This window comes from Sarcophilus harrisii, chromosome 2 (genome assembly GCF_902635505.1).
Source record: "Sarcophilus harrisii chromosome 2, mSarHar1.11, whole genome shotgun sequence".
NCBI lineage: Eukaryota > Metazoa > Chordata > Mammalia > Dasyuromorphia > Dasyuridae > Sarcophilus > Sarcophilus harrisii.
Window position 1 is genome coordinate 46,981,612 of NC_045427.1, and position 26,225 is coordinate 47,007,836.

At 45.1% G+C, this 26,225-nt stretch overlaps 1 protein-coding gene across 2 annotated transcripts in view; it reads left to right on the plus strand.

The window, feature by feature from the left end:
* The window catches only part of GALNS (galactosamine (N-acetyl)-6-sulfatase), a 66,071-nt gene that overhangs the window by 5,897 nt on the left and 33,949 nt on the right, over positions 1 to 26,225 (plus strand). The window contains exons 2-11 of one of the 2 annotated variants that reach the window (XM_031950137.1): positions 837 to 960; positions 2,140 to 2,214; positions 3,773 to 3,875; positions 9,824 to 9,967; positions 10,604 to 10,670; positions 10,771 to 10,895; positions 11,193 to 11,332; positions 12,628 to 12,731; positions 20,823 to 20,959; positions 22,223 to 22,325. In XM_031950137.1, coding sequence (XP_031805997.1) covers positions 837 to 960; positions 2,140 to 2,214; positions 3,773 to 3,875; positions 9,824 to 9,967; positions 10,604 to 10,670; positions 10,771 to 10,895; positions 11,193 to 11,332; positions 12,628 to 12,731; positions 20,823 to 20,959; positions 22,223 to 22,325 — 1,122 coding nt within the window. Of the gene's footprint in view, positions 1 to 836; positions 961 to 2,139; positions 2,215 to 3,772; positions 3,876 to 9,823; positions 9,968 to 10,603; positions 10,671 to 10,770; positions 10,896 to 11,192; positions 11,333 to 12,627; positions 12,732 to 20,822; positions 20,960 to 22,222; positions 22,326 to 26,225 lie in introns of those variants that run through there. The other variant, XM_031950138.1, reaches the window with a different exon arrangement.

The window sequence follows — 26,225 nt, forward strand, 5'->3', positions numbered from 1 at the left end:
AGAGGCCTGGAGAGACTTACATGAATTGATGCTAAGTGAAGTGAGCAGAAATGGGAGATCAGTGTACACGGCAACAGCAAGATTAGGTGATGATCAATTCTGATGTGGCTGTCTTCAACAATGAGATGATTCAGACCAATTCCAATGGTCTTATGATGGAGAGAGCCATCTGTACCAGAGAGAAAACTGTGGGACCCGAATATGAATCACAATATACTATTTTCACTTTGTTTTGTTGTTTGCTTGCTTTTTTTTCTTTCTCATTTTTTTTCCTTTTTTATCTGATTTTTCTTGTGCAGCAAGATAATTGTGGAAATATGTATAGAAGAATTGAACACATGTTGAATTACTTGCCATCTAGGGGAAGGAGTGGGGGGAAAGGAGGGAAAAATTGGAACACAAGATTTTGAAGGAGTTAATGTTGAAAACTGCATATACTTTGAAAATAAAAAAGCTTTAAAAATAAAATAAAAATAAATAAAATTTTAAAAATCACTTAAAAAGAGCTGGCTATGCATTTTAGAGGGTTGGTTTTGATTTTTTTTAAATATAGATCAGCCTTGTTAGAGACTGAGTGGGCCTTCAGCCAATGGAAGATCAATCAGAAATTGAGGTGAAACATTTCTAAAATTAGAATGTGAGGGTTGAGAAAATTGAGAGGCTGGCACTTGCATCTGTTGCAAAAAGCTAAGTGCTACTAACCTGCAAGAGTGAGGACTGTGTGAGGAGCTGATAAAAGTATGGCAGTGAGCAAGCAGGCGGCCCACAGGTCATGCAGTCTTGGGGGAAGGGATGAATTGCTCACCTGCCTTCGTGTTGCCACCTTCTCCCTGCAGATGGGCTGGGGTGACCTGGGGGTGTTTGGAGAGCCTTCTAAAGAGACCCCTCATCTGGACCAAATGGCTGCTGAAGGGATGCTTTTCCCTAACTTCTACACTGCCAACCCCCTCTGCTCTCCTTGTAAGTAAACTTGAGTTTGTCCTGCCCCAGGGTCATAGGGTGGGGAGCTCCCGGGCCTGGGAATGGAAGCCTTGTGTTTTAGTCCTTTGGGGACAGAGAATGACCCCTCACACCCCAGAATGACCCCTGCATAGTTCGGAGAGCTCTTACACTTCCCTTTCTTATCTGATCCCTGGGGTTCTAGGACCTCAAGTCTGTTGCAATAGCCACTGTGTATTCTACTATGCTGCTAAAAACTAGTGTTCCTGCGTTTACATGGACTACAGTTAGTCTAGTGGAAAGAGCCCTGGACTGCAAGTCCAAGAAAGATCCAAGTTCAAATGCTATCCCTGACATTTTTAATAGCTGTGTAACCAAGTCACTTAAATTCTGAGCCTCCCATTTTCTCATGTGTAAAATCATGCTAATAATATCTATCTCATTGAGCTTTTGTGAGGAACAAGTGAGGGAATATAAAGCGCTGTGCAGACTTTTAATCACTAAACATCAGGTGGCATTTATCATTATCATCATGATTCTTAGAGATTATTGAGAGCATAAGCCTCTAATCTCTTCCTGATAAGAGCTTACTCTGAATCCCTTATAAAATGTTATGATCACTGAAGAAAAGAGGAAACTGGGAAATATTCCTGCCCCTGGAGGGTTGGAAGGGTAGTTTTGAGAGCTACCTCCAAGGCTAATAAGCCTTACAAGGGAAGTTTGGTGGCTTTCACTGACTGACTGATAAGCTATTCAGGATCTTGCAGTAGATGCCTTCATGCCATTTTATTTTCTAAACCTTATTTTTATTTTCAATTCTGAATTCTCTCCCTCCATCCTGACTTCCACCCATTGAAAAGGCAAAAATATGATGCCCATTACATATATGAAGTCATGTAAAGCATTTCTGCATTAACCACTTCATATCCAATTTTCTGTTCTCATTAAACCTTTTTCTCCCCAAATATTAGTTACTTTATTCCAATCTGATTGTATTTATTTTTTTCTCCAGACAATTTTTTTCTAATTACATGTCAAAAAAAAATTAACATTTGTTTTTCAAATTTATAAGTTCCAAAATTCCTCCTTCCCCCCCTCCCAATTTGACATGGGTTACATGTGTATAGTCATACAAGACATTTCCATGTAAGTTATGCTATTAAATCATTTCTCGTTGTCTTTCTTTCTGTTTTTCTCTAGCAAGAGCAGCGCTGCTCACTGGACGCCTTCCCATCCGCAATGGATTCTATACAACCAATGCACATGCCCGAAATGGTATGGATTTTGTCCTTCTCTTATCCTTCAGAAATCCCTCCCTGGCCTTTAGTTTGGGTTTTTTGTTTTGTTTGTTTGTTTTTTTGTCAAGTACCTTTGCAGAGAGTATTAAGAGCTTGACCAAAAGATGGGGTGGGCTATCTTTAGAAAGAGGGGTGGAGGTGGAGAGAAAAGAGGGATCCAACTAAACTGTTATTTATCTACATGATTTTCTGGCTGAATATGTATTTGGGAGAAATTGAGATAGATGTGACTTTGACAACTTGGAGTTTAAAACATTACACTAAAAAAAGCATCCCACCCACCCCCATCCACCTCCTGAAGAGACAGAGCATTAACTCCGGCCCCTTTGTACTGAAATGTTCTGCCCCTACTGCTGCTCAGGTCAGTTGACATCCTTGTTGACTCAGAATGAAACCTATTGTGGCAGGATGAGGCGGGGATCTGACAAGTGCTAATCACTGTCCCTGAACAGTATTTTTTGGCTTCTTATGTGCTGCCTTTCTGCCGCTGGGGTCTTATTCCATCCATACTTGGAATGCATTCTTCCCTGCTCAATGTCCCAAAGATGGGCTGTCAATCAGAGCATCTCAGTTGGAGGCCTAATAGCTGCCAGGCATGAGGGGGAATGAGAGGGGCTAAGAAGGGGCTCCTTCCCATAGAAACTAGTAGGAGCAGTGGGACATGGAGACAGAGAACTAGAATATGCAATAAAACGTGCATAAGGGCAGTATAGGCTAAGGGCCAGGGGAGCTCAGAGGTTTGCCTCGGAGCAGGGCAGCGGGGACCTTGCAGGCCTCAAGGGAGTGGCCTGGGAGCTTCTAAAGGCTTTGCCAGGGAGGCCTAGTTGGGTTGTAGGGGCAGTGGAAGACTCCGATGTAGGAGAAGCCAGTTCGTGGTAGTGGGCCAAGCTTAAGGAGACAAAATTTAGATAGATTTGTTTGTTTGTTTCCCTTGAAATAGGAGAAAAAAGTTTTAGCAGGAGACTTAACTTCCTCATGTTAGGAGACTAAAAGTATTTAGAGAAGCTTCAAGGGACATTCCTTCCTCACCATTACACACACATACACACACACACACACACACACACAGCCAGATTACTGTAGAAAGGAGGCTAATGAACCTGTTCAACCACGTGAAACTGTGAAGGAGGGAGGAGAGCACAGGACCAAGACCCCTGGAGAAGGCCCACCTGCTATTAGGAGTGGGAGGAGGAAGAGGATCCTGTGGGGATTTAAAGGAATGGTCAGGGAGGGAGAAAGAAGTGCAGAATGGGGGCTGGCAGCTCACCCTGGAAGCGCTGAGGAACCCCCAGTTGTAGCATGTGTCAGAGGTGCCCTTTGGGGAGCACCTGGTTTCCAGCCCATTTTTATGGCACTTGGTTGGAGAGGGGCTGCTCATATGATGCCTCGTGTTTTCCTGTTGCTTTAATGATGTGTCCAGAGAGCCCAGTTTTCAGATTTGTTTTCAATCAAAATAACATTTCTGAAGGACCACATGATTTTGTGACTTCCCTGTTGGTGCAAATAAGAATACAAAGCCATTTTGTTCTCCCCAGCTTATACACCTCAGGAAATAGTCGGAGGAATCCCAGATTCGGAGTTCCTCCTTCCTGAGCTGCTGAAGAAAGCAGGCTATGTCAATAAGATTGTTGGCAAGTGGTAAGTTTGGCTTGAGTTTCCCCTCTCACCCCCACCCCCACCCCCCATTTTTGGTATGTACCGTTCGGCCAAGACGTAGACTTTTTCCAAGCAATCACTACTAAAATTTCCTAACAAGGAAAATTTGTTAGGTTGGAAATGGAAAAACTTTGTTTTAACCCAGATAAAATCTGACATCTAAATGCTTTAAGGAGAAAAAATCTGTGCGTAGAGGTCACAAGACTTGGTAATGGAACAAGTCCAGTGTTGTAGGACCAAAAAAATTGTTTTGTGGTTTAGAATATGAACAGTGCTGTAACTATTTTGGTCTAGTTGAGTGAATGAAGCATTAATTAAGCTCATACTGTGTACAAAGCTCTGGGGATACAAATAGAACCAAAACCTTTGCTCTCCAGGCCCTCATATTCTAATGCATATGGAAGGTTTCAACTACAAGTTCTGTGGAAAGTGCCACAAACCTTAGGGAGCAGATTAGCAGACGCTAAAGTCTCTTCCTCAATCTCATTTTTACTGACAAAAAATCAAGTCAGTTTCTGTTGTTGAAAGATTGGATGGAATCAGGGATTTTGGCTACAAGAACTTTCTCTCTGGGTCTTCAATGGCTGTAGTCCCTTTTGGAGCAACTGCCAAGCTGTCCCTCCCCAGATGCTTCCCAGGATGATGGTCCAGGGCTTATCCCCAAGGCTATTGGATTGAGGGTTTGAAACTGTCCCCTCTCAGGGCCTGAAGGGAATGGTGGTTAGGGTGGTTGGGGGTATTGGCCTGGTTTGGCCCATGTTACCTCCTATCTCTGCCTCTGGGGACCTTGCTCCAAATGTACTCTTTACATAAATACGTACTTTTGTTAAAACTGCAAGGTTCTGCAGTGTTGTCGTTCTTATGAATACTTTCTCCCAGAAGACAACAAATAATCCTCTTGTTTTAGTAGACACTCTTTATGAACTGTTATGCAGTGCCCCCTCTCTGATGATGAGGGTCGAGGCTGCTCCTCGGACAGTAGTCACACAGCCCATCCTTGGTCCCATGCCAGAAGCCTCTGCAGCTTGGTAGAAGGTACCAGGGCTGGGACTGGATTTGTCTGAGCTGTGGGAGGCCAAGGTTGCCACAAAGAGCTCAGGCCAGCCTGGGGCACAAATAACTGATCTGGAGTAAAATGTCCACCAGAGGGAAATGGCCTTCTCACTGAGGGGACTTTAGTGGAACACCTATTATGCCTACAAAAGTGCCGTGCAACCTGCCAGCTGTTCCTGCAGCGCTGTAACCCAGCTCTGCCTTCCTATCTGTTCCCTCCTCACCTTGTATTACTGCATTTTAGGGATGTTATCGCACCCTTTGAGGAAGGTGTGGTGTTTATGTTTAGTGCAGAATGGCAATAAAGGGGGAAAATGCTATTGTCTGCTACTGGCCCTCTCTCCTGTGCCCTTAAGTCCCCAGGAAGCAGATATTCAGCCAGTCTGAAATTGACATCTGTGACCTCCTCTCTGGCTCAGTTTCCCCTGAATTGTGTTCAGAGCAGCCTGCTGACTTCAGTCCAGGCTCCTTTGGAAAAGGGATAGACTCCTCTCCCCCCACAAAATCAGGAAACAAGAAATCCTCAGTGAGCTGGTGTAGAATAAAGTAAACTGACTTAGAAGTTTATGAAATGATAACCCCATAGGAAAAAAAAAACATCTCTGAAAGACTTTAGAACTCATTCTGATTGGTGACAAATCACAAATCCAAAAGAATGAAGGTTAAATATCTGCTTTGCCCACTTGAAGAGATGAAGAACTTGAAATGCAGAAAGAGAAGCCCATTTTTTAACACAACTAATGTGAGAATTTCTTTTAATGGAATATATGTATCAAAGGATTGTTTTTGGATTTGGAAACATGCTTTGGGGAGGGGTAGCAGGAATAACTAGTAGGAGTACCTTAATAGAGTAGGAATTGGGAAGAGATTTGCTATGATATTCTACATTTAAAAATAAGTAAATGAAATGAATTAATAAAGGAAATGAATAAATCCCCACATTGCTCACATCCAAAAGTCTGTCTTTATCCTGAGTCCTCAAGATCTTCTGAACCCATGATTGGTTATCACCTTGATCTTTTGGATCAGGAAGTTTTGAAATAACCCAATAATATCGCTGGCCTCGTGCCAATATCCCAGAATTCTGAAGCGCCTGAACATCCATGCTAAAGATCTGATTATTTAACCCAAAATATTCCTTAGTCTTAGAATCCTTTTAAGGTAGTGAAAGTATTTATAGAAATAACAGTGAGCAGGCTTGAGCATCTGTAATGACTTCCTTCTTTCTTTGTTGTCCACCTCCTTTGTCTATTCTCTCAACTCTTGTCCAAAGGCCCAACTCCAGACCTACCTTCCCTGAGAAGCCTTCCTCTTCTAATGACTGCTGTGTCTTCTGATCATCTGTGGCCTGTACCATCTATTAGAAGTTCTCTATTCTGCCTTGTGTTGCTAGTGATCTCTTTAGTTTTGGTCTCCCCATACAGTCTATGTAAGTTCTGTGAGGGAAGGGGTTGAGTCTTGTATTGCCTCATATCCTTTCTGCCATTGAGCACAGAACCCTCGTATAGAGCAGCTGCTCCCCGACTGTCTGATGATGGTGATTAAAAATGAGCAAAGGACACCAGAAGTTTCTATTTGGAAAATCCTGGTTGTCAGGAGGCTCCCTAGTGACTGGGAAAAGCCAGTTTCTTGATCCTTCAGTTGGATGAGGAAGCTGCCCATGCCAGGCCAATCAGCTTCAAAATGATGACTAGTGTGGAGGTGAGGGGAAAACTCATTGGGGACCTTGGAAAGACTTTGTCTGATGGAATCAAGCCTCATCAGGCTTCCAGGCTAATCTGTGTTGTAGAAAAAGTGGAGAAAAGCTGAGTAAATAGCAAGCTGAGAAAAAAGGGCCAGAATTAGCACCAGAAATGGGTTGGCACACAGAAGAGTGACTGATCTAATCATGAACAGTTAACAGGCAGCAGGGTGGCCCTGAGTCTCTGGTGTGTCTCATAGTGCTGAATGAGCAGGTTTGTAATGAAACACATGTGATTCTGGGTTCATATTGATCAGTTCATTCAGATATACCAACGCCAAAACTGAATGGAAAGAAAACAGGCCAAAATCTACATCTAAATTATTAGAAACAAGAGGAAATACTAACAGATCAAAATCTTCTGCACAGGGAGAGGGATGATTGGGGAATAGCTTCCTAGAAATCAGGTACCTTGCATTTTTGTGCACAGAACCACTCAAAAAGATGGGGGGAGGTACAGTGAATGAAATAAGGGAAGAATTGAGCAGTTACTACTTGTCAGATACCGACAAACATAGTGGAGAGATATACTATGAAAGTAGTAAAAGAGAAATACAAGATATTTCTTTCTTTTACAAATTTGAGAAGAGAGAAATAGGAGAGAGACTCCCCAGCTCTCAGGGAATCTTAATTCTAATAGAAGAAGACAGGGCCTCTGGGGACTGGTGACCAGGGAAGGGCTGGAATGGAGATGTGTGATGGTCTAGAGCCCAGCCAAGGGGCTTGAGCCTTAAAGCAGAAGTTCAGAGATAAAGGGATAAATTTCTCCAGAGCTTAAGGCGTGAATTCTGAAAGAACCAGCTTCAAGATAGTTCCAGGAAAGCTTGGGCCTCAGGGTCAGTTACAGAAATATTGCTTCCAGAGGGTAGGGTCTGTGCAAAAAATAGGCCCAAAGTTCAAACGTAATTAAGCAAACATGCAGAGAAAAGCTAGCAGAGGGTGACTGACAACTCCTGGCGAGTTCTCCTTGGTCACAGGCGCTGGGGGAGCACATCCTCAAGAGAGCTTCTGGCCCAACCTCTTTATCCTGTGGGGCAAATAGAAATCCCTTCTGGCCCCTAATTGACTTTGAAAACCACACATTGACATTTTCTGGGAGTTTTTTCTTTTAAGAAATTCCCAAGAACGTTTTAATCTGGTTCGGCTGGGCACCTCCAACTGGCATTTATATAGCACTTTACTGTTTGCAGAGCACTTTACCTATGCTATCTTATTGGCTACAGAAAACCCTATTTTACAAATGAGGAGACTGAGGTCAAGAGATGGGGAGGGACTTGTCCAGCATTACGCATCTTATTGAATATCTGAGGCAGACTTTGAATTCAATTCTTTCTGACTCCACTGCCAGCTCTCTGTCGGTTCAATGACACTACCTGACAGGCAGCAGGTTTAGATGGGACAGTCAGGCAAGTCTCTTTTTAAATTTCTGATCTGTAAAAAAGTGAGACCAGCCTCACAAAGTTGTTTTGCTACTTAGACAAAAACTTAAAGCATTGAGGGTTTTGCAAAAGTATGTTATTATTACCATCATCATTATTATTGTCATTTTAGAAGGAATAGAACTTGATAGTTTTGCTTATAAGTAACTTCTCAATTCTGTTGAAAGATTGTTTACTTTAATTCTAAGCCAGAATGCATCCTAGTGAGTTGAGTATGAACCAAAATGACACTACCACCACCACCCTCCAGCCCAGAAATTAATGGGTTGGATTGGATTGTATAGAGAGAACATGGCAATACTTGGGTCCAACAGAGAGTATTCCTATGAGAAAATACATAGCAGTTTAAAGGATAGCTCTGAAGGGATGAAGTAATGAAATCGATGAAGTCAAATTCTTCTTTTCCCATGAATATGAAACATGAAGATTGAAAAGACATAGCTCCAGAGTCCTCAGAAAACAATCCACTTCATTCCAGAACTGGATCTTAGAGAGCTCCTTCTTGTAGCTGGAGAAATTGAAGCCTAGGAAAGTTAAATGACTTCTCTAAAGTCCAGAGATAGAACTCTCCAATCACTCGGTCAATATGCCTCCAGTTTGCACCTGCCTTACAGTGCAGCTGTGAGATGCCAGTGAGAGAGAGCACGTTACCCACTCTACCAGTTTTACAAAGCTGTGTAAATGGCAGCTGCTGGTATCAATATTATTGTCTTGAAGTATCTGCTCTTTGGGTTGTGAGACTAGATCTCTCCTGAGGTTGGGGTGCCTGTGGGGATCTCAAGGACAGTGGATTGCAGGGGGTGTGTGCATGCTGTGTAGAGTGGGCTCGGATGGAATCTTTGTTGCTCCTGCTCTCTGGGCTTTCCCCTGGCTGGAGGAGTCAGAGGATTAGCTGCTCCCCAAAGGGAGGAAGAAGGCTTGACAAAACTCGGGAGGAACAGAACCTGGCAGGAAGTTCTCCACAGCTTAGATTGACGCCTCCAATGTGTGCTGGGGGTTTGCAAACTGGAAATCCCCCCTCTCTCTCTTGACTCCAAGCAGATGATCTTCGTTCTTTGGAACAGATTTCACAGTTATCACCAAAGTGGGCACTTTGCCCGTTTTATCTTCTAATCACTCAAATCTACATAAATAATACAGGGCTTTGGGGGAAATTATAAGTACATAGTTAGCAGATCCTGGAGCTGTTCCAGTCTGTTACGTGAAGTCGTGCTGCATCCATGATAAAGCTTGGGCACATAAGCTTAATGGGCCCGCCTAAACCTGTTATGACCTTTGAGGGCTATCTCTTGAGTAGTGACTGTCCAAAGCTGAAAAAAGGGATTATTGGAGCTCCAAGTAACCTTATCAGGAAAAGATTTCTTCCTAAAGTGCTATATAAATGTTTGTTGTCACTTTAATATTAGCAGACCAAAGGAAAACTCCCAGAATTATTGGAAAGTCCTTTTCTGGTAGTCTGGGTTTTGGGTGAGAAGGAAGCAAAGGTACATGGGATGATATGTGAGGAGTTAAGGTTGTGGAAGTGGTTATGAGTTTGGCATCTAGAGAGTTTCTAATTGCCAGATTGTTAATGATATAATTTTATATAATTTGAGACCTTTTAAAAATTTTATTATACATACAGTATTTGGGTGAGATATATTTCACACCTCCCCCATTTTGTGAGTTCCTAAAATGGCTTGGATTCTTGTTTCTAGGCATTTGGGTCACAGGCCCCAGTTTCACCCCTTGAAGCATGGATTTGATGAGTGGTTTGGAGCCCCCAACTGTCATTTTGGACCTTATGACAACAAGGCTAGGCCCAACATTCCTGTTTACAGGAATTGGGAGATGGTAGGCAGGTAATGGAGTTTTTTCTTCCTCATCCCCTCTCTTTGTGTAAATCATTCCATTTACATTGCTTCTCACCTTTTCCAGGAAGCAACATGCAATGGGGGTTTTAAGCTTGCTTATTCTGTTAAAGTAGTCCATTCCGTTTAGACTCCTCATTCTTCTCATTTAATAATCTATATTTCTCTCTTCTGTGAGTCAATGAATTAACATTCATTCTGGGACACTTTTAACTTGCATAATTATCAGAGGCAACAATTAGATTCTCTTTGCAGAGACCACACAGAGCAGGTAAGCCCCACTCTGAGGTGATGGGACATCAAAGCCTAGAAAGAGTCGATCTAATCAATTGGTGGGGGTGCCCAAAGCCTGCATAGAAGTGAAATCATCTGTTCTTACCTGTTATCTCTTAACAAAAGATCAAGGGTATGAAGGTGCTCAAAGCTTTTTAATCTCTTAATGATATAAATTGTTCCCCAAAAATGTCTAAATTTTTATTGCCTATACAGCCCTGTTCTTCTGTGTTTTTAAAATATGTTGCATAATCTACACATTTTTTTTACTTCTACTTAATCACAAAATCCAGGGAGGAAAGACAATCTCCCATTCTGGGTCTGCTGACTTTTATTATTTTGTGTTACTTTCAGATTCTTTGAAGATTTCCCCATTAATCTTAAGACAGGAGAGGCTAATCTAACTCAGATCTACTTACAGGTATTGGAAAGCTGAGTGTGGGGTGGGCTGTCCAATGGCTGCAGTGATACTGGGGTATTTTACCTCCTGTGGCAGGGAACGGATTCATTTTTATTTACAGGAAGCAGTGGATTTTATTAAGCAGCAGGCCCACCAACAGCCCTTTTTTCTCTATTGGGCTGTTGACGCTACCCATGCACCTGTGTATGCTTCAAAATCTTTCCTGGGTACCAGTCAAAGAGGGCGGTAAGTAACATAAAATTTTATGTTTATTATTTTTATAATGGAAGAAAATTGTGGAAGTATTTCTCCTCTGGGTCTGCTGGAAGATTAACAGTAGTATTGTCTTTACCTTTGATTAGCTGTATGACCTTGAACTTATGCAGCTTTGTTTTGTCCCCTTACAAAAGAAAAGGAGGGTGTGACACTGGCCAATCTATTTCATTAAAGCCAGAGGGTTAGTATGTAATGTGATTTTAGTTGTTGAACTGGTGATTGCCCTGAGTTAATCAGTCAAAGTTTGCAATTACCCTTTTCCTGTAGATATGGAGATGCTGTTCGTGAAATTGATGATTGCGTTGGGAAAATACTGAAACTCCTTCAGGACTTGGGTATCCAAGAGAACACATTTGTGTTTTTCACATCTGATAATGGAGCCGCTCTCATTTCTGCTCCCATTCAAGGTAAGCATCTCATGTTAATCCTCCCCATGAATTTATATCTATCAATCAGATCATAACCTTAGATTTTTAATTTTTAGATGATATGCTCCAAAGTCTATACTAAAAACTACTTTGGGCAAGACCCATGGTCTGGGAATGGGGGATGCTAGCAGGGGATTCTTTCTACGGGGATGTGACTATCCTCTGTGGCATCAGCCTCAGATGGTCCTACTTCCCACTGCTAACAATTCTAATATCTCTTAATGATCTACCATGGGCATTCTTTCTTAAGCTTTTCAAGCTCTGCTGTCCCTTGGGACCATCATTCATTCCACCATAAACTTTAGAAACTGGAGGAGAACCTTAAAGCATTCTTAAGGGCAATACATTCTGGGTAAAATAGTATTTCCTTATCTTTTTCTTAAAATTTCTTTTGAGTCAGAGGGTTGCCGCAATTATAGAAAAATGAGAATTTGGTAAATATTTTCTCAACAAACAAGTCTATAGACATCCTTTCTATTAACTGTTCCTTTCAATGTTTTCCCAATTAATAACATTTGTCAAAGTATTTGTCTTAAGTGATTTGTCTTAAGTGATAGGTTGATTATCCCTCTTCCCCCTAACAAATATTGACTATATCTTAGAGAGCCCAATTCTAGAGATCCTGGATTTTGTCTACCTAGAAGCCTAATTTTGGCTTCCTTCGATTAATTCCTTTATTCATTTGGGTTTTTGGGATGGGGAGGAGCAAGGAGGTGAAGGGGGCAGTTATATTGGGGTCATCCTTGACGTTTTCTGATCTCATATCCTTTTCAGTAAAAGAATTTTTGAGCATATAGCATGTAGATAATTTAAAAGTTATATTAATGTACTGTGGTATTAAATAGACACTTAAAAAGAATGAGGTAAAAATGAAATTATATTTGATCCTAGAGTCAATAGGAAGCTGCTAGAGTTAATAGAATAGGAAGTGATATGATCAGATCTATATTTTAGGAAAATCCCTTTGGCAGCTGAGTGGAGGATGGACTGGGGAAACAAGGAGATGAATTAGAAGCCTAATTGTAAATTCATGTTCCTGGTGGCCCCACTACAACCACGGCTCTATACTTGGTCTTCTCTTTGCCTCTACACTGAGCCAGGGCAGGCCTTGTGTGGGTGGAGAAAAACGGGCTGGATACAAGAGGTGTGTGTGTGTGGGAGAAGACCTAACAAGACTTGGCCACTGATTAGACATGGGCAGGAAAGACTGAGGAGTGGAGGAAACCACTAGTCTGGATCCTCTGACTTAGCGATTTTTGAATTCTCTTTTCCAGGGGGCAGTAATGGGCCCTTCTTATGTGGGAAACAAACCACTTTTGAAGGTGGGATGAGGGAGCCAGCGATCGCCTGGTGGCCTGGACATATACCTGCCGGACGGGTGAGTACCTCAGCTCAGACTGTGACAACTTGCTGAGAAGGCTAATCTTGGACCACAGCTGATATTCACTCTCTTTCCTATTTCTCCTTTTCAGTCTCTTTTTAGCCCCCTGCCTCCATCCTTTTAAGTCCCTTTTTAGATCCCTGCCTAGAGCCCCCTCCATCCTAAGAAGCAAGCCTTTCTTTATGTGAGCAAGCTAACAAGGCGGACTTGGGGCTTAGATTGGCCAGATCTCTGTTTGAGGGGCACACATTCTAAAGAAAAGCAAGTGATCCTCTTTCTGTTATTGTTTGCTTGCATTTTTGTTTTTCTTCCCAGATTATTTTTACTTTTGTAAATCCGATTTTTCTTGTGCAACAAGAGAACTGTATAAATATGTACACATATATTGTATTTAAGATATACTTTAACATTTTTAACATGTATGAGACTGCCTGCCATCTAAGGGAGGGGGTGGAGGGAAGGAAGGGAAAAGTTGGAACAGAAGTGTTTGCAAGGGTCAATGTTGAAAAATTACCCATGCATATGTTCTGTCAATAAAAAGCTTTAAAAAAAAAAAGAAAGAAAGAAAATCAAGTGATCATGTGCACTGTGCCATGAGAAGAAAAGGACCAGACCACACTAGAGATTAGTAAGACTGGGCAGGGGAGTTGAAGTGTGAGCTTGAAAAACAAAAGGCTGAAATGAATCCACAGTTCCTGCTCTGGATGAACTTCTGCCTTTCAGTATTTTCTTGGTGCTTCTCAAAATTGATGAGGTAGTGACCAGAATGATGAAACCTTAGCACTAGTGTTCTGTCCTTTTCTCAGTGACAACCCATCGTGTCCTGACTTCTGATCGCCTTCTCTGTCAGGCTGTTTGGTTTGTCAGTGAGATCGATGCCCAGAATGTGGCATATGGGGCATTTCCCACTTAATATACTCTCTATATGTACAACGTTGAACACATAGGTGCTTAGGAAATGTTTGTTTATGGCTTTAATTATGGGGAGCTAAAAGGAGAGTAGACAACATACATACCTTCAAAAAATTTAATAAGGGGGAGAGGACAAATAAAAATTTAAAGGGATAAAAAAAGTCTCACCATATGTCTGTACCATGCATAGCAAATTTTAGCTATACACAGATGCTTCTGGTACTGTTGGAGTCGTTGTGGGAGCCAGGTGTGGTTAATTTGGGAGTACTTAATAAAGGCATTAAGAGTTAAGCTGTGTTTTAAAGAAAGAGAGGAAGATCTGCTCAGCAGATGGAAGGAGGGATGCTGCTGTTCCTGGCTGGGAGAGGTGGAGAAGGTGGACATGAGTGAATAATGAAGAAGGGATGAGGATGAGCATGGGGATGTGGGGTCACCTAGACCCCACATTACCCAGTAATCTCCACTTTGTCTCCTCACTTGCTCCAGATTTCTAGCATCCAGTAGCTTCCCCCATTTATCTCCAGGCCTTTTGGATAAACTGTTTTATAGTGTCGTGTTACTCATTCTAGAAATAAATAGGCAGGCAGGCTTCTCTATAGCACTGTACCAAATGCTGGGGATAAAAATATAAGAAAAGGAGCAGTAGATGGAGCGCCAGTCCTGAAGTCAGGAGGACCTACATTCAGATCTGGCCTCAGACAGTTAGCACTTACTAGTTGTATAGCCCTAGGTGAGTCACTTAACCTCAATTACCTGGGCAAAAAATAAATAAAAATACAAGAAAAAAGAAAAACCAGTCCTTGTCTTTGGGAGAAGGGGGCCAGTATGGCAGGGAACGTTCTGGGGTGTGAAGGCAGCTGAGTCATAGTCATAGAGTCCATAGGCTTGCAAAAAGGAGTAGCCAAAGAGAGAGGAACTCCATCCTCCTCAATTCAACAGGCCCCTTCACAGCAAATCCCTTCTGAGTATGCTCAGCCTGGTCTTGGTACCGACTAACCCCTGCCCATCCAGTGCACATGCACCTTCTCAGACTAGACTATTTGTGTATATGTGTGCTCAGGCTTTCTTAATGGATCTGCAGCGACATGTGCAATGGAAGCATCACTGCTTGTAAGTCTGCCTTTTCTCCTTTCAAATTAGAATCCTCTCCAGGGCGGAAATGTATCCTTTGCTTCCTACATAAACCCCAGAACACTAGAAACAGGCACAGTTTCACAAGCAGAATTAGTGCACGTTAGTGTTGGGCAATCATTGCCTTCTGTGAGATCGTCCTGCAAGTTATATACTTGGAAATTGTTAATAGGTTATCCCTTCTCTATTCGTCAGCTTCTCTAAGCTAAAAAATCCAGTTCCCTCAAGCTTTCCTAATTTGCCAGTCTTTTATCTGCTTCACCTTTGATTAGCTGTGTGACCTTGAGCTTCTTTTTCTCAAAACTCCTTGGGATTTTCTACATCTTGTTCGAAGACAGATCTAGCTATTCTAATAAAAACCCAACCAGTTGGAAGAACAACTTGGGTTTTTTATTTTTAATAATTATCATCATAATTATAAATAAATAATTATTATTATCAATTATAATGATGACAATTTAATAATTATATTTATTATAACAATTATGATATAATTTTTAATAATTAAAAATAAATACTACTTTGCAGTAAACATCACTAGTCAGTTAGACTTGTTTTGCAATTATTTGCCTTTAAGTGGTAATTTAGGTGCATAAAATTGAACTTTTTAGAGTCACTCTCCACAAGTCTTCGTCTAGATTTTCTGTCTATTTGGTCCCCAGACTTGTAAAAGCACATAGTCCAGTGCACCAGTAAGTGCTCCACCAATGCTTATCCCTTCCCTTCATTCCCCCTGCTTATATGTCGCATACCTGTGCCTCCTGTTCTCCTTTCCTCACCTGGCATGATTTGGTTTGAATATAGTATTATGTCGCAGTGTTTGATCACAGCAGTGCATCATGACGATTTGACCATCCCTCTGTTGTTGGACATTTACTCATGTGGTGTTTTTTAATCATAAATGATGCTTCTCTCAGGGTCTTTGAATCACACTTTTAGGGCCTGTTCTCAACACTAGAGAATTCAGAAATGAGGGCTTGGAAGGAGATTATTTCATATTTGGTTTTATTTTGGTGTCCCCCTCATTATGTGCACTCCGAATGCAGTGGTCACTTATTGACTGTGTGTAGAAGTGGTTTCCCATTAAGAGTGGCCAGGAGGGACTTCTGACGTGTGCACACCCAGTCATGGAGCTGCCGCTCATTCTGCCCTTGGCCAGTTGTACCTCTCAGTTGGGGACCATTCACACTCTGGCCCGATCCTGCTTCCTGTCCCCGAACCCGAACCTGTCCCCCTCACTGACAGCCAGGGGCAGTGCTTGACTTCTCACCACTGGGCAGACGGCGCGTTCTCAAGTTCACCAAGCATTGTGCAGGAAGAGAACTTGGAGAGTACCTTGTCTTCCAGGGACAAGGGCCTGGGCCCATGTTTGCCCAGGATGAGGAGAGCCCCTCTCCTTTCACAGGGACTCCCTACAGCCCTCCTCTGAAGCTCTGTGTCCCCGAGAAGTGCCCGTGGCATGGGGGCTCAAGCTCTTGACTGTGACAACCATATGGCTTCCATGACTGCCCTGCTATTGTGCAGGACAGATGGGGCGAGTCACAGAAATGAACTCTCATACTCCCCTTTTCTTATTCTCTCTGTCTCTCCCTGCTGTTATCTGTCTGATTATAGGCTCTCAGAAGGCAGGGTCAGAATCCCCTTTACACCTTCCCCAACAAGCGGTCCTTTTCAGTCTTGGCTTGAAGGTCTGTAATGCAGACAAATCCTCTATCTCCCAAGACAGGGTCCATTCCCCTTTAGAATTGCTCTCATTGTTAGGATCATGGAGTCCAGTTTCTTCATTTTGTGGTTGAGGAAATCAGGGCTCAGACAAGTGAGGAGCCCAGGTCTAGTGGATTCAGTGACAGACTTAGAGTCAGAAATACCTGCGTTCCACCTGCTCCAGAAGCTTGCTAGCCATGTGATTGTTGACCTCTGACTGCTGATAACTAGTCGGGATCTCAGGAAAGAATTTTGGGGAGCAAGTCGGCTCTCAGTCAAGGCAGATTTTATTGTGAGCATTGAAAAGTGAGGCAGGCTTGGTCCTTAGGGTACCAACAGCAAGTAAGACAAAGGGTCTCATTTATACAGATTTCTGGGCCAGAGCTCATGGGCTGACTTAATTCATGTGTGGGTAGTTAACCATATTGAACAGAAAAACAGGATGTGATGGCTGGGGTGCAGGGGGCTTGGATTATGATCTCGATAAACAAGGGCCGTGACGTTTGCCCCAGCCACCCAAATACCAGACAGAGTTTCTGTTGTTTCTGAACAGATTTTCCACAGGGCAGGATACTTATTCCAATCCTGCCTCAGAAGCTCACTAGCTGTGTACCCCCAAGCAAGTCACTTCACTTTCCTCCTCTGTAAACTGGAGGTAATAACAGCACCTCCCTTCCAAGATTGCTGGGAGCTTCCAGTGAGCTAACAGACCTTAATAAATGCTGGCTCTTGTTATCATTTTTGTCTGTGGTCAGATGGTCCCTTTGAGAGAGAACTCTGACTCCCAAGAACAGAGGCTCCAGACCTGGGAGGGACCTTCCTAGGCCCAGCAGGTGACACAGGAGCAGGAGGAGAGCTGTGGACACCCATGGAGGCCCTTCACTGCCTCCCATCCTGGGGCCCTCTCTGCTTGCTTCTCACTTTTCCTGCCTCTTTGGTGATAGGAAGTGAGAAGGCTCTCTGTCTGACTCTCAGGCGGCCTCTGTATCAGACTCAGTCCCAGCATCTTAATGGTCATTTATGAGCGGCCCCCCACGCAGCCTGAGACTGGGGTGCACAGCACGGGGTGGCAGCGGATGCTCCGGGAAATCCCTTTCTCCTCTTCCTGCTCCATCTTCCAGGTGAATTCATAGCAAACTCCCCATGCCTTGTCTACCTTCTGGAAGGTTCCAGCTGAAGAGAATTCTTATTCAGGTGCTTTTTCATCGCCCGCCCCCCCCCCAACCTCTTTGATTGTTGCCCCCTGAAAGAGAAGAGAGCCTGTTTAGCCAAAGACACCGTGGCAACCTTTTCCTCGCCATCTCCCACGGGGCACACGCTGAAATTGAATTAGACAGGGATATCAGGCCTGCTCGCTGTGATAACTGTGAAAGGGTTTTATTTAAAAACACCCTGACATTTGTTCACCCAGTTTCAAATATTTAGCTTTCTCCCCATTCCGTTCCTGGCAGGGGCGACTTTATTAATTGTTGCCTTTGATTCAGAGTTAAAGCTTGAAAGCCCTGATAACAGCAATGGTGGCTATTCTCACTGCAAGGCCCACAGCTAAAGGATTTCATTTTCTTAAAGATGTGATGTGTACACTGAGAGTTTATATTAAAAAAAAGAGAGCTTCTTACGTGAGTACTACCAGCTGTTCCTTCCTGATATGAGGACTATCTGATCTCTCTCTCTCTCTCTCTCTCTCTCTCTCTCTCTCTCTCTCTCTCTCTCACACACACACACACACACACACACACACGCCCCCCCCCAATCCCTCCTTTTTTATTTATTTTTTTTTCCAACACTGATATTATCTGGGGTTTTTTTTCTCTTTAAAAAAAAAAGCTTGAGTAAGAGGTTAGAATAAAAGAGTACTATGGACCAAAAATGTAGGGATTCTATTTCTTCCTTGAACTTTTATTTATTTATTTTTTGCCCGGTTGCCTCTATTTCCCCCTCCTCCACATGGCGCTGCAGATAAATCCAAGTGACTGTGGCATGTGCATTTAATTTCCTTAAGAAGTTTCTCCTCCATGTAGAGGAATGTTCATCGGAGACCAGGAACGTAATTGGATGATTAAAGCCAGCGATCGCCATCTGGTTATGTTTAATGAGGGCCAGGACAAGGAATCGGTGATGGCCCCATAGGACTGTCACAGTGCATTGTATAAATTAGCTGATAGCCTGGGCCTAGTTGCTAATAACAGTTTTGTGAATGCGAGGCCTCTGGACTGACACTACCTGTTAAAGCTCAAGATGGGGAAGGATGAGTTCGAGGGGACTCTGATGAGAAATAAACAAAAATCGGTTTCTGGGCCAGGACCTGACTCCCTCTCTCCTTCTAAAAAGCACAACTGCTTTACTGTGGGACTGTCTCATCTCCAACACTTAGAATGAGGGAGTAGAGCTGGATTAGCCCTGGTTCTCAGGGGAGAACAGGAATCTGTACCTCCACCCACTTCCCAAAGGGGAAAAAGTCACAAAGAGGCTTCCCCTGGTCACTGGGGAATTCCAGCAAAAGCACTGCTTTCAGATGGAGACAGAAGTCCATTTGTACTTTTCTCTCTATTTCAGAGCATTAGCAAACTGTTCTCCGAGGCCCTGCTAGAAAATAAAATGCCTAATTTTGCTATTAAGAAAAATGCAGAAATGATCCTGCCTTACAACAGAGCTTCCTGGATCTTTTGTTTCCTCAAAATTCGTTCAAGTTGGCCGATCTCATCGCCTAAAATCGTCAAGCTTCAGAGTTGGAGGCTTGGGGTTAGAGTCAGTTGTGACATGGATGCCAGGCTGACCAGCTTCTCCGGTGCTTTGCCCAACAATAGTTAATCCATCCTCAGCTGGGGGAAAAGCACCTGAGCCCCAGCTTTGCCCAGCTCCTCCTGCTTGGGGCTTTGTATCGGGTTTTGTCCCGAGTGTGACCACTGCCAGATGATCCCATGTTCACGAGCTCTCTTCTGGGTTCTGTTTACTTAAAAGCAAACAGGCTCCATCAGCATGACTGACTCCCATGGCCTAGCTTTATGACGGGAAGGGAGTTTACCATGCTTTCTTGGGGGAGCGAGGGGGGACGGAGAAAGGAAATTATTATTTTCCCCCATCTAAAAAAAATGTCTCTCAGCACAAACGTTTTTGAGCCCCAACAATGCCATTGGAGCTTTAAAGAGAGAGTTGGGTCATGGTCCCTCACAGATGAATTCCCATTTTAAATCCTGGATCTTACATTCTTGTGAGCATGCTTGAGTGCCCTTTTTGTTAGCTGAGTGACCATCCAAGCTTCTTTTCAGAAAGCTGAACCTTGTCTTGGAAGCAAAAAAAGCCGGACGTGTCTAAGGCTCAGTTGCAGGGAATATCGATCCCGGCGAAGTTGCTACCTTGTTTAAATAATCGGCCTCTGTCCCCCAGCCAGACTGCAGGTGGATTAATGGGCCAAGCTAGGCTGTGGATGGTCATTTCATTATAAAGTATTGGTTGTTGGCCAAAATATGCCAAGCTACCGCTGGAGTAAAATCATCTTCTTCCCCTCCTTTTACAGGGATTGATATAGCTCAGGCTTTCTGAGGCTGCACTGTAGACCTGAGGGGAAGATTGTGCTTCTCTCCCTGTCTCTACTAATGACTTGAATGCTCGCTCTTTGTGCTGTACACCTGTGTCCTCCTGGGAAAGGGAATCAAGGGGACTATAGAAAAAATATAGTCAGCTAGACGAGGAAGGATTGAGTGGGGGCAGGGAGCCAGAAAAGGGTTGGGAGGGAAAAGATGTACAATGAAATGTCTCCTGTGAGTCATATCCCAGAAAATTGGACCTTTTCATCCCAACATCCAAAGTCCAGAGGGTCCCAAAGGTCCAGGTCTGATGTGGACCTGTGTGTCTCATACTCTTCCCTGTCCAAGCAGTCTCAAGGGGTAGGCAAGACCAGCAGTGCATCTCAAAGTCAGAGGGCCAGCGTTCACTTGCCCTGAAAGAGACCCAAATTTAGGAACATATTGGCGTTCGGGGTCCTGTTCAGATCCCCAAGAACCAGGCCAGGCTTGGGATGGGGGAGAGAAGCTCTTCAGAATAGGATTCTTACCCTAAGACTGATTATTCTTTTTGTCTCTGGAGGAGGGTAAGCTGGTGAGACATATACCCGCTGTATGCTGACCCTTCACATGTTCTGGGGGAAAGTCACTGCTATAGGCAACTTGTAAAGAGGCTTCCTCAGAAACAGTGGAGAGAAGCGTGGGATCTGTGTGTACGGGTGTGTGTACACACGTGTGCACGTGCTCTGCTCTGACAGGACCGAGGGGCTGGGCTGCCCCCCGCCTACCCCCAAGGCATGACCTTGGGCTCCTCACGCTGTTTCCTGGTCGATTCCAGGTGAGTCACCAGCTGGGGAATGTGATGGATCTCTTCACCACCAGCCTGTCCCTAGCGGGCCTGAAGCCTCCCAGCGACCGAGAGATTGACGGCATTGACCTTCTCCCAGCCATTGTGCGGGGCGAGCTGATTGACAGGTTAGTTACAGATAGAAAGGCGCTCTGGAACCCCCGTTCACATCTCCCCCCCGCGGCCCCGGCCGCCCCGGCTCTTGAAGTGGTTCAGAACCAAGGCTTTAAAATCCCATCTGGTGATTGTGACTTTAGAAAGAGGAATCATTCCTATGCCGGGCAGATGAATGAGGGGGAGAGAGGAGGGGGGCGGGGGGGGCTTGTAGGATGAGAGCGCTGGGATTTTCAGGCACAAAACATATTGGCAGTAATGAGTCCCTGGGTTGTTGCCGGCATCAGGGGTTGTGTGCAAACCTGGTGGAGTGTGTAAGAATAGGGAAGCATGGAGATAGCGGTGGGTAGGGAGGAAACTGCCTGCCTTCTCTTGGACTTTGTCTGTGTCTGGTGTCCCAGAAAGCCCAGTCGGTGTCAGGGCTGCTGAGCCAAAGCTGGATCCTGTGGCTGTTTGGTCTGTGATAGACACTCTCAGCACCCCTGGTTTCTGCTCCACTCCAGGCAGTTGTTTAGACTCACTTCTTAGTTGGAAATGTAGGATAGGGGAAAGCCCAGGTTTCAGGCGACCTTGATAGGGGAGTTTTTAAAAGCCCTACAATTCACAAAAATCTCTTGGACCCTTGCTGTCAATGCTGCTTTGTCTACATTTTTATTTGCCCAAAGCCCAAGTTCTTTTTTCCCTAGGACCTTTGAGACTGTACTAATTTGCCCAGCAGGAATTATTTAAACAGGGAATCAGTTCCTAGGCAGCTTTTGAAGAACCATGAATTTGAGAGCTGAGGATGAGATGGGGCAGGGAGCCAGTTCTTAGTAAGGGAAATTAGAGTACATTCATTGGGCGTGTGGGCAAGGAAAGATTTTGCAGTTTTTTAAATGCTTATTTACCCTTGGTTAAAATTCCAGGGTTTTTTTTTTGGGGGGGAGAGAGACCCACATTTATTTATTTAATTAGAGGAGAGGCACATAAGCAACTTGGCATCCTGACTGATTCTGCCTGGACCTTCTATTCTTCAGCTCCCCAATCTGGTGTTATCCCCCATGGGGGGCTCGGCACCCTCTGTTTTGTGTATCCATCCCGGCTTTACTCCAGACCCCTCGCCCCCTTTTAATTTACCAATACACCACCACCAAACACCAGGATTAAGTATTGGTCTCCCTTATCTCAGTGTCCCCTGGAGCCTCTTGTGTAGACATATGATGCGTTTGTCCCGTGACTCCACCGTCTCATCCTCTTCTTCCTCCCCTCCTCCCTGTCTTGCTCTCTTTCTATAATAGGCCCATCTTCTATTACCGTGGCAATGAAATGATGGCGGTCAGAGTGGGACAGTACAAGGCTCACTACTGGACTTGGAGCAACTCGTGGGAGCAGTTCAGCCAGGTAGCCGCTTCTGCTTGGGGTTTGCATGTGATCACTTGGGTGAGTCCTTTAACAACCGAAATGGTCACTTGAAGAACTGGACAGATAGCCTGAGGGGAAATGGTGGCGCAGATGAACCTTGTCTTGGGCCTGATTCCATGCCCTCCCCCTCCAACTCTTAATTCAGTAGAAAAAGCTTTGTTAATCTGTGCTATCACCACTCAGGGTCTCTGCGGAGGAAGGGGGTCTTAGCATCATTATCTGGAGGCCAGTTTCTCCAGACCACTCATTTTACAGATGGGGAAACTGAGACCAGGGAGGTGACCTGCCCCATATCACCCAGGTCATCCCCATCTGGGGGTCCTCTGACACCAAAGCTAGGGTGCTTCCCACATTCCATGCTGCCTCCTAGAAGGGTATCCTCTCCATCATTCCCCCACCCATCTTTATGGGGTGTCCACACAGCAGAGAGAATGCAAGAAACTTCTTTGATTCCGCATCAGAGAACTCTGCAGGAGCAGTTCTGAGAAGACTAATGTCACGGCCTCCCAGGCCTCTCTGTCCCTTTTCCGAGAAGTCTCCTTTCTGCTTAGCCCACTGTTCCTGGTGCAGCCTTCTCTGAGGTCCCTCCAGCTGGTACCTTCTCCAGGCCCAGCCCTTCAGGTTCAGGGGAGAGCTGCCTCTGCTCCTCCTTCTGGCCCTGGGTCCTCACCCTCAAAAACACCCCGACTATGCTCAGAAACACTGGGCATCTCTGGCTCTCCTGAGGGATCTTCTTTAAATCCGGTTCTGTCTCCTTCTGGCTGCTTTTTTGCTGGGCCGCAGTTCCCCATTCCTCCTTTTCTCAGCTCCTTCCCAAAGGCAGCTCTGTTTCCTCCCCATCACAGTGCTCCTGACAAACATGGAAGAGCCTCTGCTTTTAGGCGGGTACCACTGGGAAAGCCCTACTCTTTTGATATTTCAATTTACCATCATCATCATCATCATTATGAATAATAATATACTATGTCATAGAATATGAATGGGATTATATAACATTCCAAAGAGCGTTAAGCCCTTTCCAGATATCCTTTCATTTGCTCCTCACAACCACCCTGGGAGATGTTTGCCCTCAGACACTTCCTAGCTGGATGATCCTGGTCAAGTCACTTTACCCCAATTGCCTCAGTTTCCCCATCTGTAACATGAGCTGGAGAAGGAAATAGCAAATGCTCCAGTATCTTTGTCAAGAAAACCCCAGTGTTTCTGAGCAGAGTCAGGGTGTTTCTGGGGGTGAGGACCCAGGGCCAGAAGGAGGAGCAAGAGGTAACTCCCCTGGACCTGGGAGGGCCGGGCAAGGAGAAGGCACCAGCTGGGGAGATGTCAGGGAAGACTGCGCCAGGAACAGTGGGCTAAGCAGAAAGGAGACTTCTCGGAAAAGGGACAGAGACCTGGGAGGCCGTGACTTTAGTCTTCTCAGAACTGCTTCTGCCAAGTTGGGCGTAAGTGAACAATGATTGAACAAAGACAGCAATTATAGACCAGGAAGCTGAGGTTGAGGGAGGTGGTTGATGTCTCAGGGGAGAGGGCACTGGTCCCAGAGTTGAGAAGACTGTTCCTCTGAGATTAAAATGGGCCAGTCACTTAACCTGATTATCTTCCTTTCCTCATCTGTGAAATGGGAATAATAGCATCACCTCCTTCCCAGGGTTGTTGTGAGGATCCACATAGATGATAGGGATGAACAGCTGAGCACAGAGCCTGGCCCAGAGCACATCCTTAAGTGCTCACTGTTAGTATGCTTGCCCGGACATGGAGCTGGGGGGTGTCTGAGGCAGGCCTTGAACCCAGGCCTTCCAGCTTCCACATCTAGCACTGATAAAGGAGTTCCTCATCGTTGCCTCATCTCCATTTTTCTTTTCTTGTGTCTACCGCTACAATTCCCTTTCTTCTCCTTCTTTTCACCTTCACTCATTGTTTCTCTGACCTCTTCATGCTTTCTCTGTCTCTGTGTGTCTCTCTGTCTCTCTGTCTCTGTCTCCCTCTCTCCCTCCCCCCATCCCTCCCTTCTTCTTTCCCTCCCTCCCTCTCCCTTTATCCCCATTGCCTTTTCTTCCTTTTCTCCTCCTTATCTCTACCCTACATCTCCTTTCCCTCAGTGCTTTTAGTATTCATCAGCAGATTCTCTTCATTTCTTTTGCTGGCTTTAAGGTTCTTAGATACAGTGAGACTTCATTAATTTGGCCTAATTGGGAGAAAGGGCAGTTTTAATTGAGAAAGAGCTGAGTCAGAGAATTAGCTTTCTGGGACCCAAAGTGGAGCAGCTGGGATCCTCGTGGGAAGTGCATTCTTTGCCTCAGGAGGACACAGCACAGAACGAGGGGGAGGGGAGGGGAGGTGTGGTTATCTTTTGCCCACCAAGTTAGTTGTCGATACTCCTTGTAGTCCTGGTCTTCCTCAGCTGAGTAGAGATTTGCCACTTGCTCTGCCCCCCGCCCCCCCCCCCAACACCCAGGAAATGCCCTCCCCCAACACCCAGGAAATGCCCTCGCTGGGAGAAACTGGGAACCCCATGTGTCCTCGGTTCTGTTTGGCTTCCATCTGTGCCCTCATTTATCTTTTCATCCGATGACTGCCCTCTCCCTTGGAGAAGGATGGTGATGGCAGGCTAACTCGTCTGCCTCACCTTTGAGGTCCTTTCTGCATCTCCATCTCCCTGGTTCCAGTGCAGGGGCAGCTGAGGCCTCTCTGAGTGCCCGGCCAAACCATCAAGTGGCCCCTTTGGCCCTCCCCCTTCCGGCCACCTCCAAGACCTCAATCCATGGGAAATTCCCCTCTGCTCTTCCTTCTTCCTCTCTCCCCAGTGCCTACAGATAGGTTCCCATCTTCCCTGTTTCAAGAAATACTTTTCCTTCTTTATTTGGCTTTTCTATTAAACATTTAGAAATAATCACCTCAGCTAGTAATGGTCTTGATGGGGGACAGGACTGTGGCTGCCTAACTGCTAAATTCAACTTTTTCTTAACCTTTCTGCTATTTCTGTAGAGTTGCACTTGGCCATCCCCTCCTTTGAGATACTTTCTCTCCCTTGCTCACAGGGACTTGGCTTTTTCCTGGTTCTTGTGCTCCCAGCTGGCCATCCCTCCGTCTCCTTCCCAGATCCATCCTTCTCCAGCCCCCTAGTTTTGGGGTATCTGTTCTCAGCCTTTTTCTCCTGGATGCTGCACTGCCATCTTTAAATGAGAGCAATAACAGTCATGGGGCCGGCCTGGCAGGGAGTTGGTTAAGCACTTCAGGTTTCATCGTTCTGCTGGCAATGGAGGCCGCAGCCCCTCAGGAGCTGAGCACGCGATGTCTAACCTCATAAGGAGGGAAAACAGTGGTTGAGATGAGATTGTCTGAGAGTGGCATGTAAATGTCGGGCCTAGAAAGCCCATGCATGTGTGTGTCTCCGTGTCTCCTGTGTCATCAGTGTGGTCCTCCTGCGGTGAGAGCTCCTTCCACTGAAGGCGATGGACGTTCTTCTGTCCTGGCCCCGTGGGACCCCGTGCAGCTCTGCCCTGTGAGGCCTGCCCCATGAGGCCCTGCCCGGGCGGTGTGGCCTAACCACCACACCACCTGGCGTCTCCTCCGGCCTGCACCTGCTTTATAGGTTGTGCGCCGCCCTTTCCCCGTAGCCTCTCGGCTTTCTGAAGGCCTTATGCAGAGTCGGCATTCAGTGAATGTCTGTTGAATTGAATTGCACTAAATGGTGCCTGTCCACAACTGACCTTGAGTTCTCCCTGCCCTCAGCTGGCCCTCTTTCTAGCTCCCCCCTTCCCAATGATGGTTGATAGTTGGGTGCAAACCATCCCTGCACATGTTCATCTGCCATGTCCTGTCCATTCTGTCTTCGCTCTCTCCACTCATAGCACTGCCCCCCTCCCTGACCCAGCCATCATC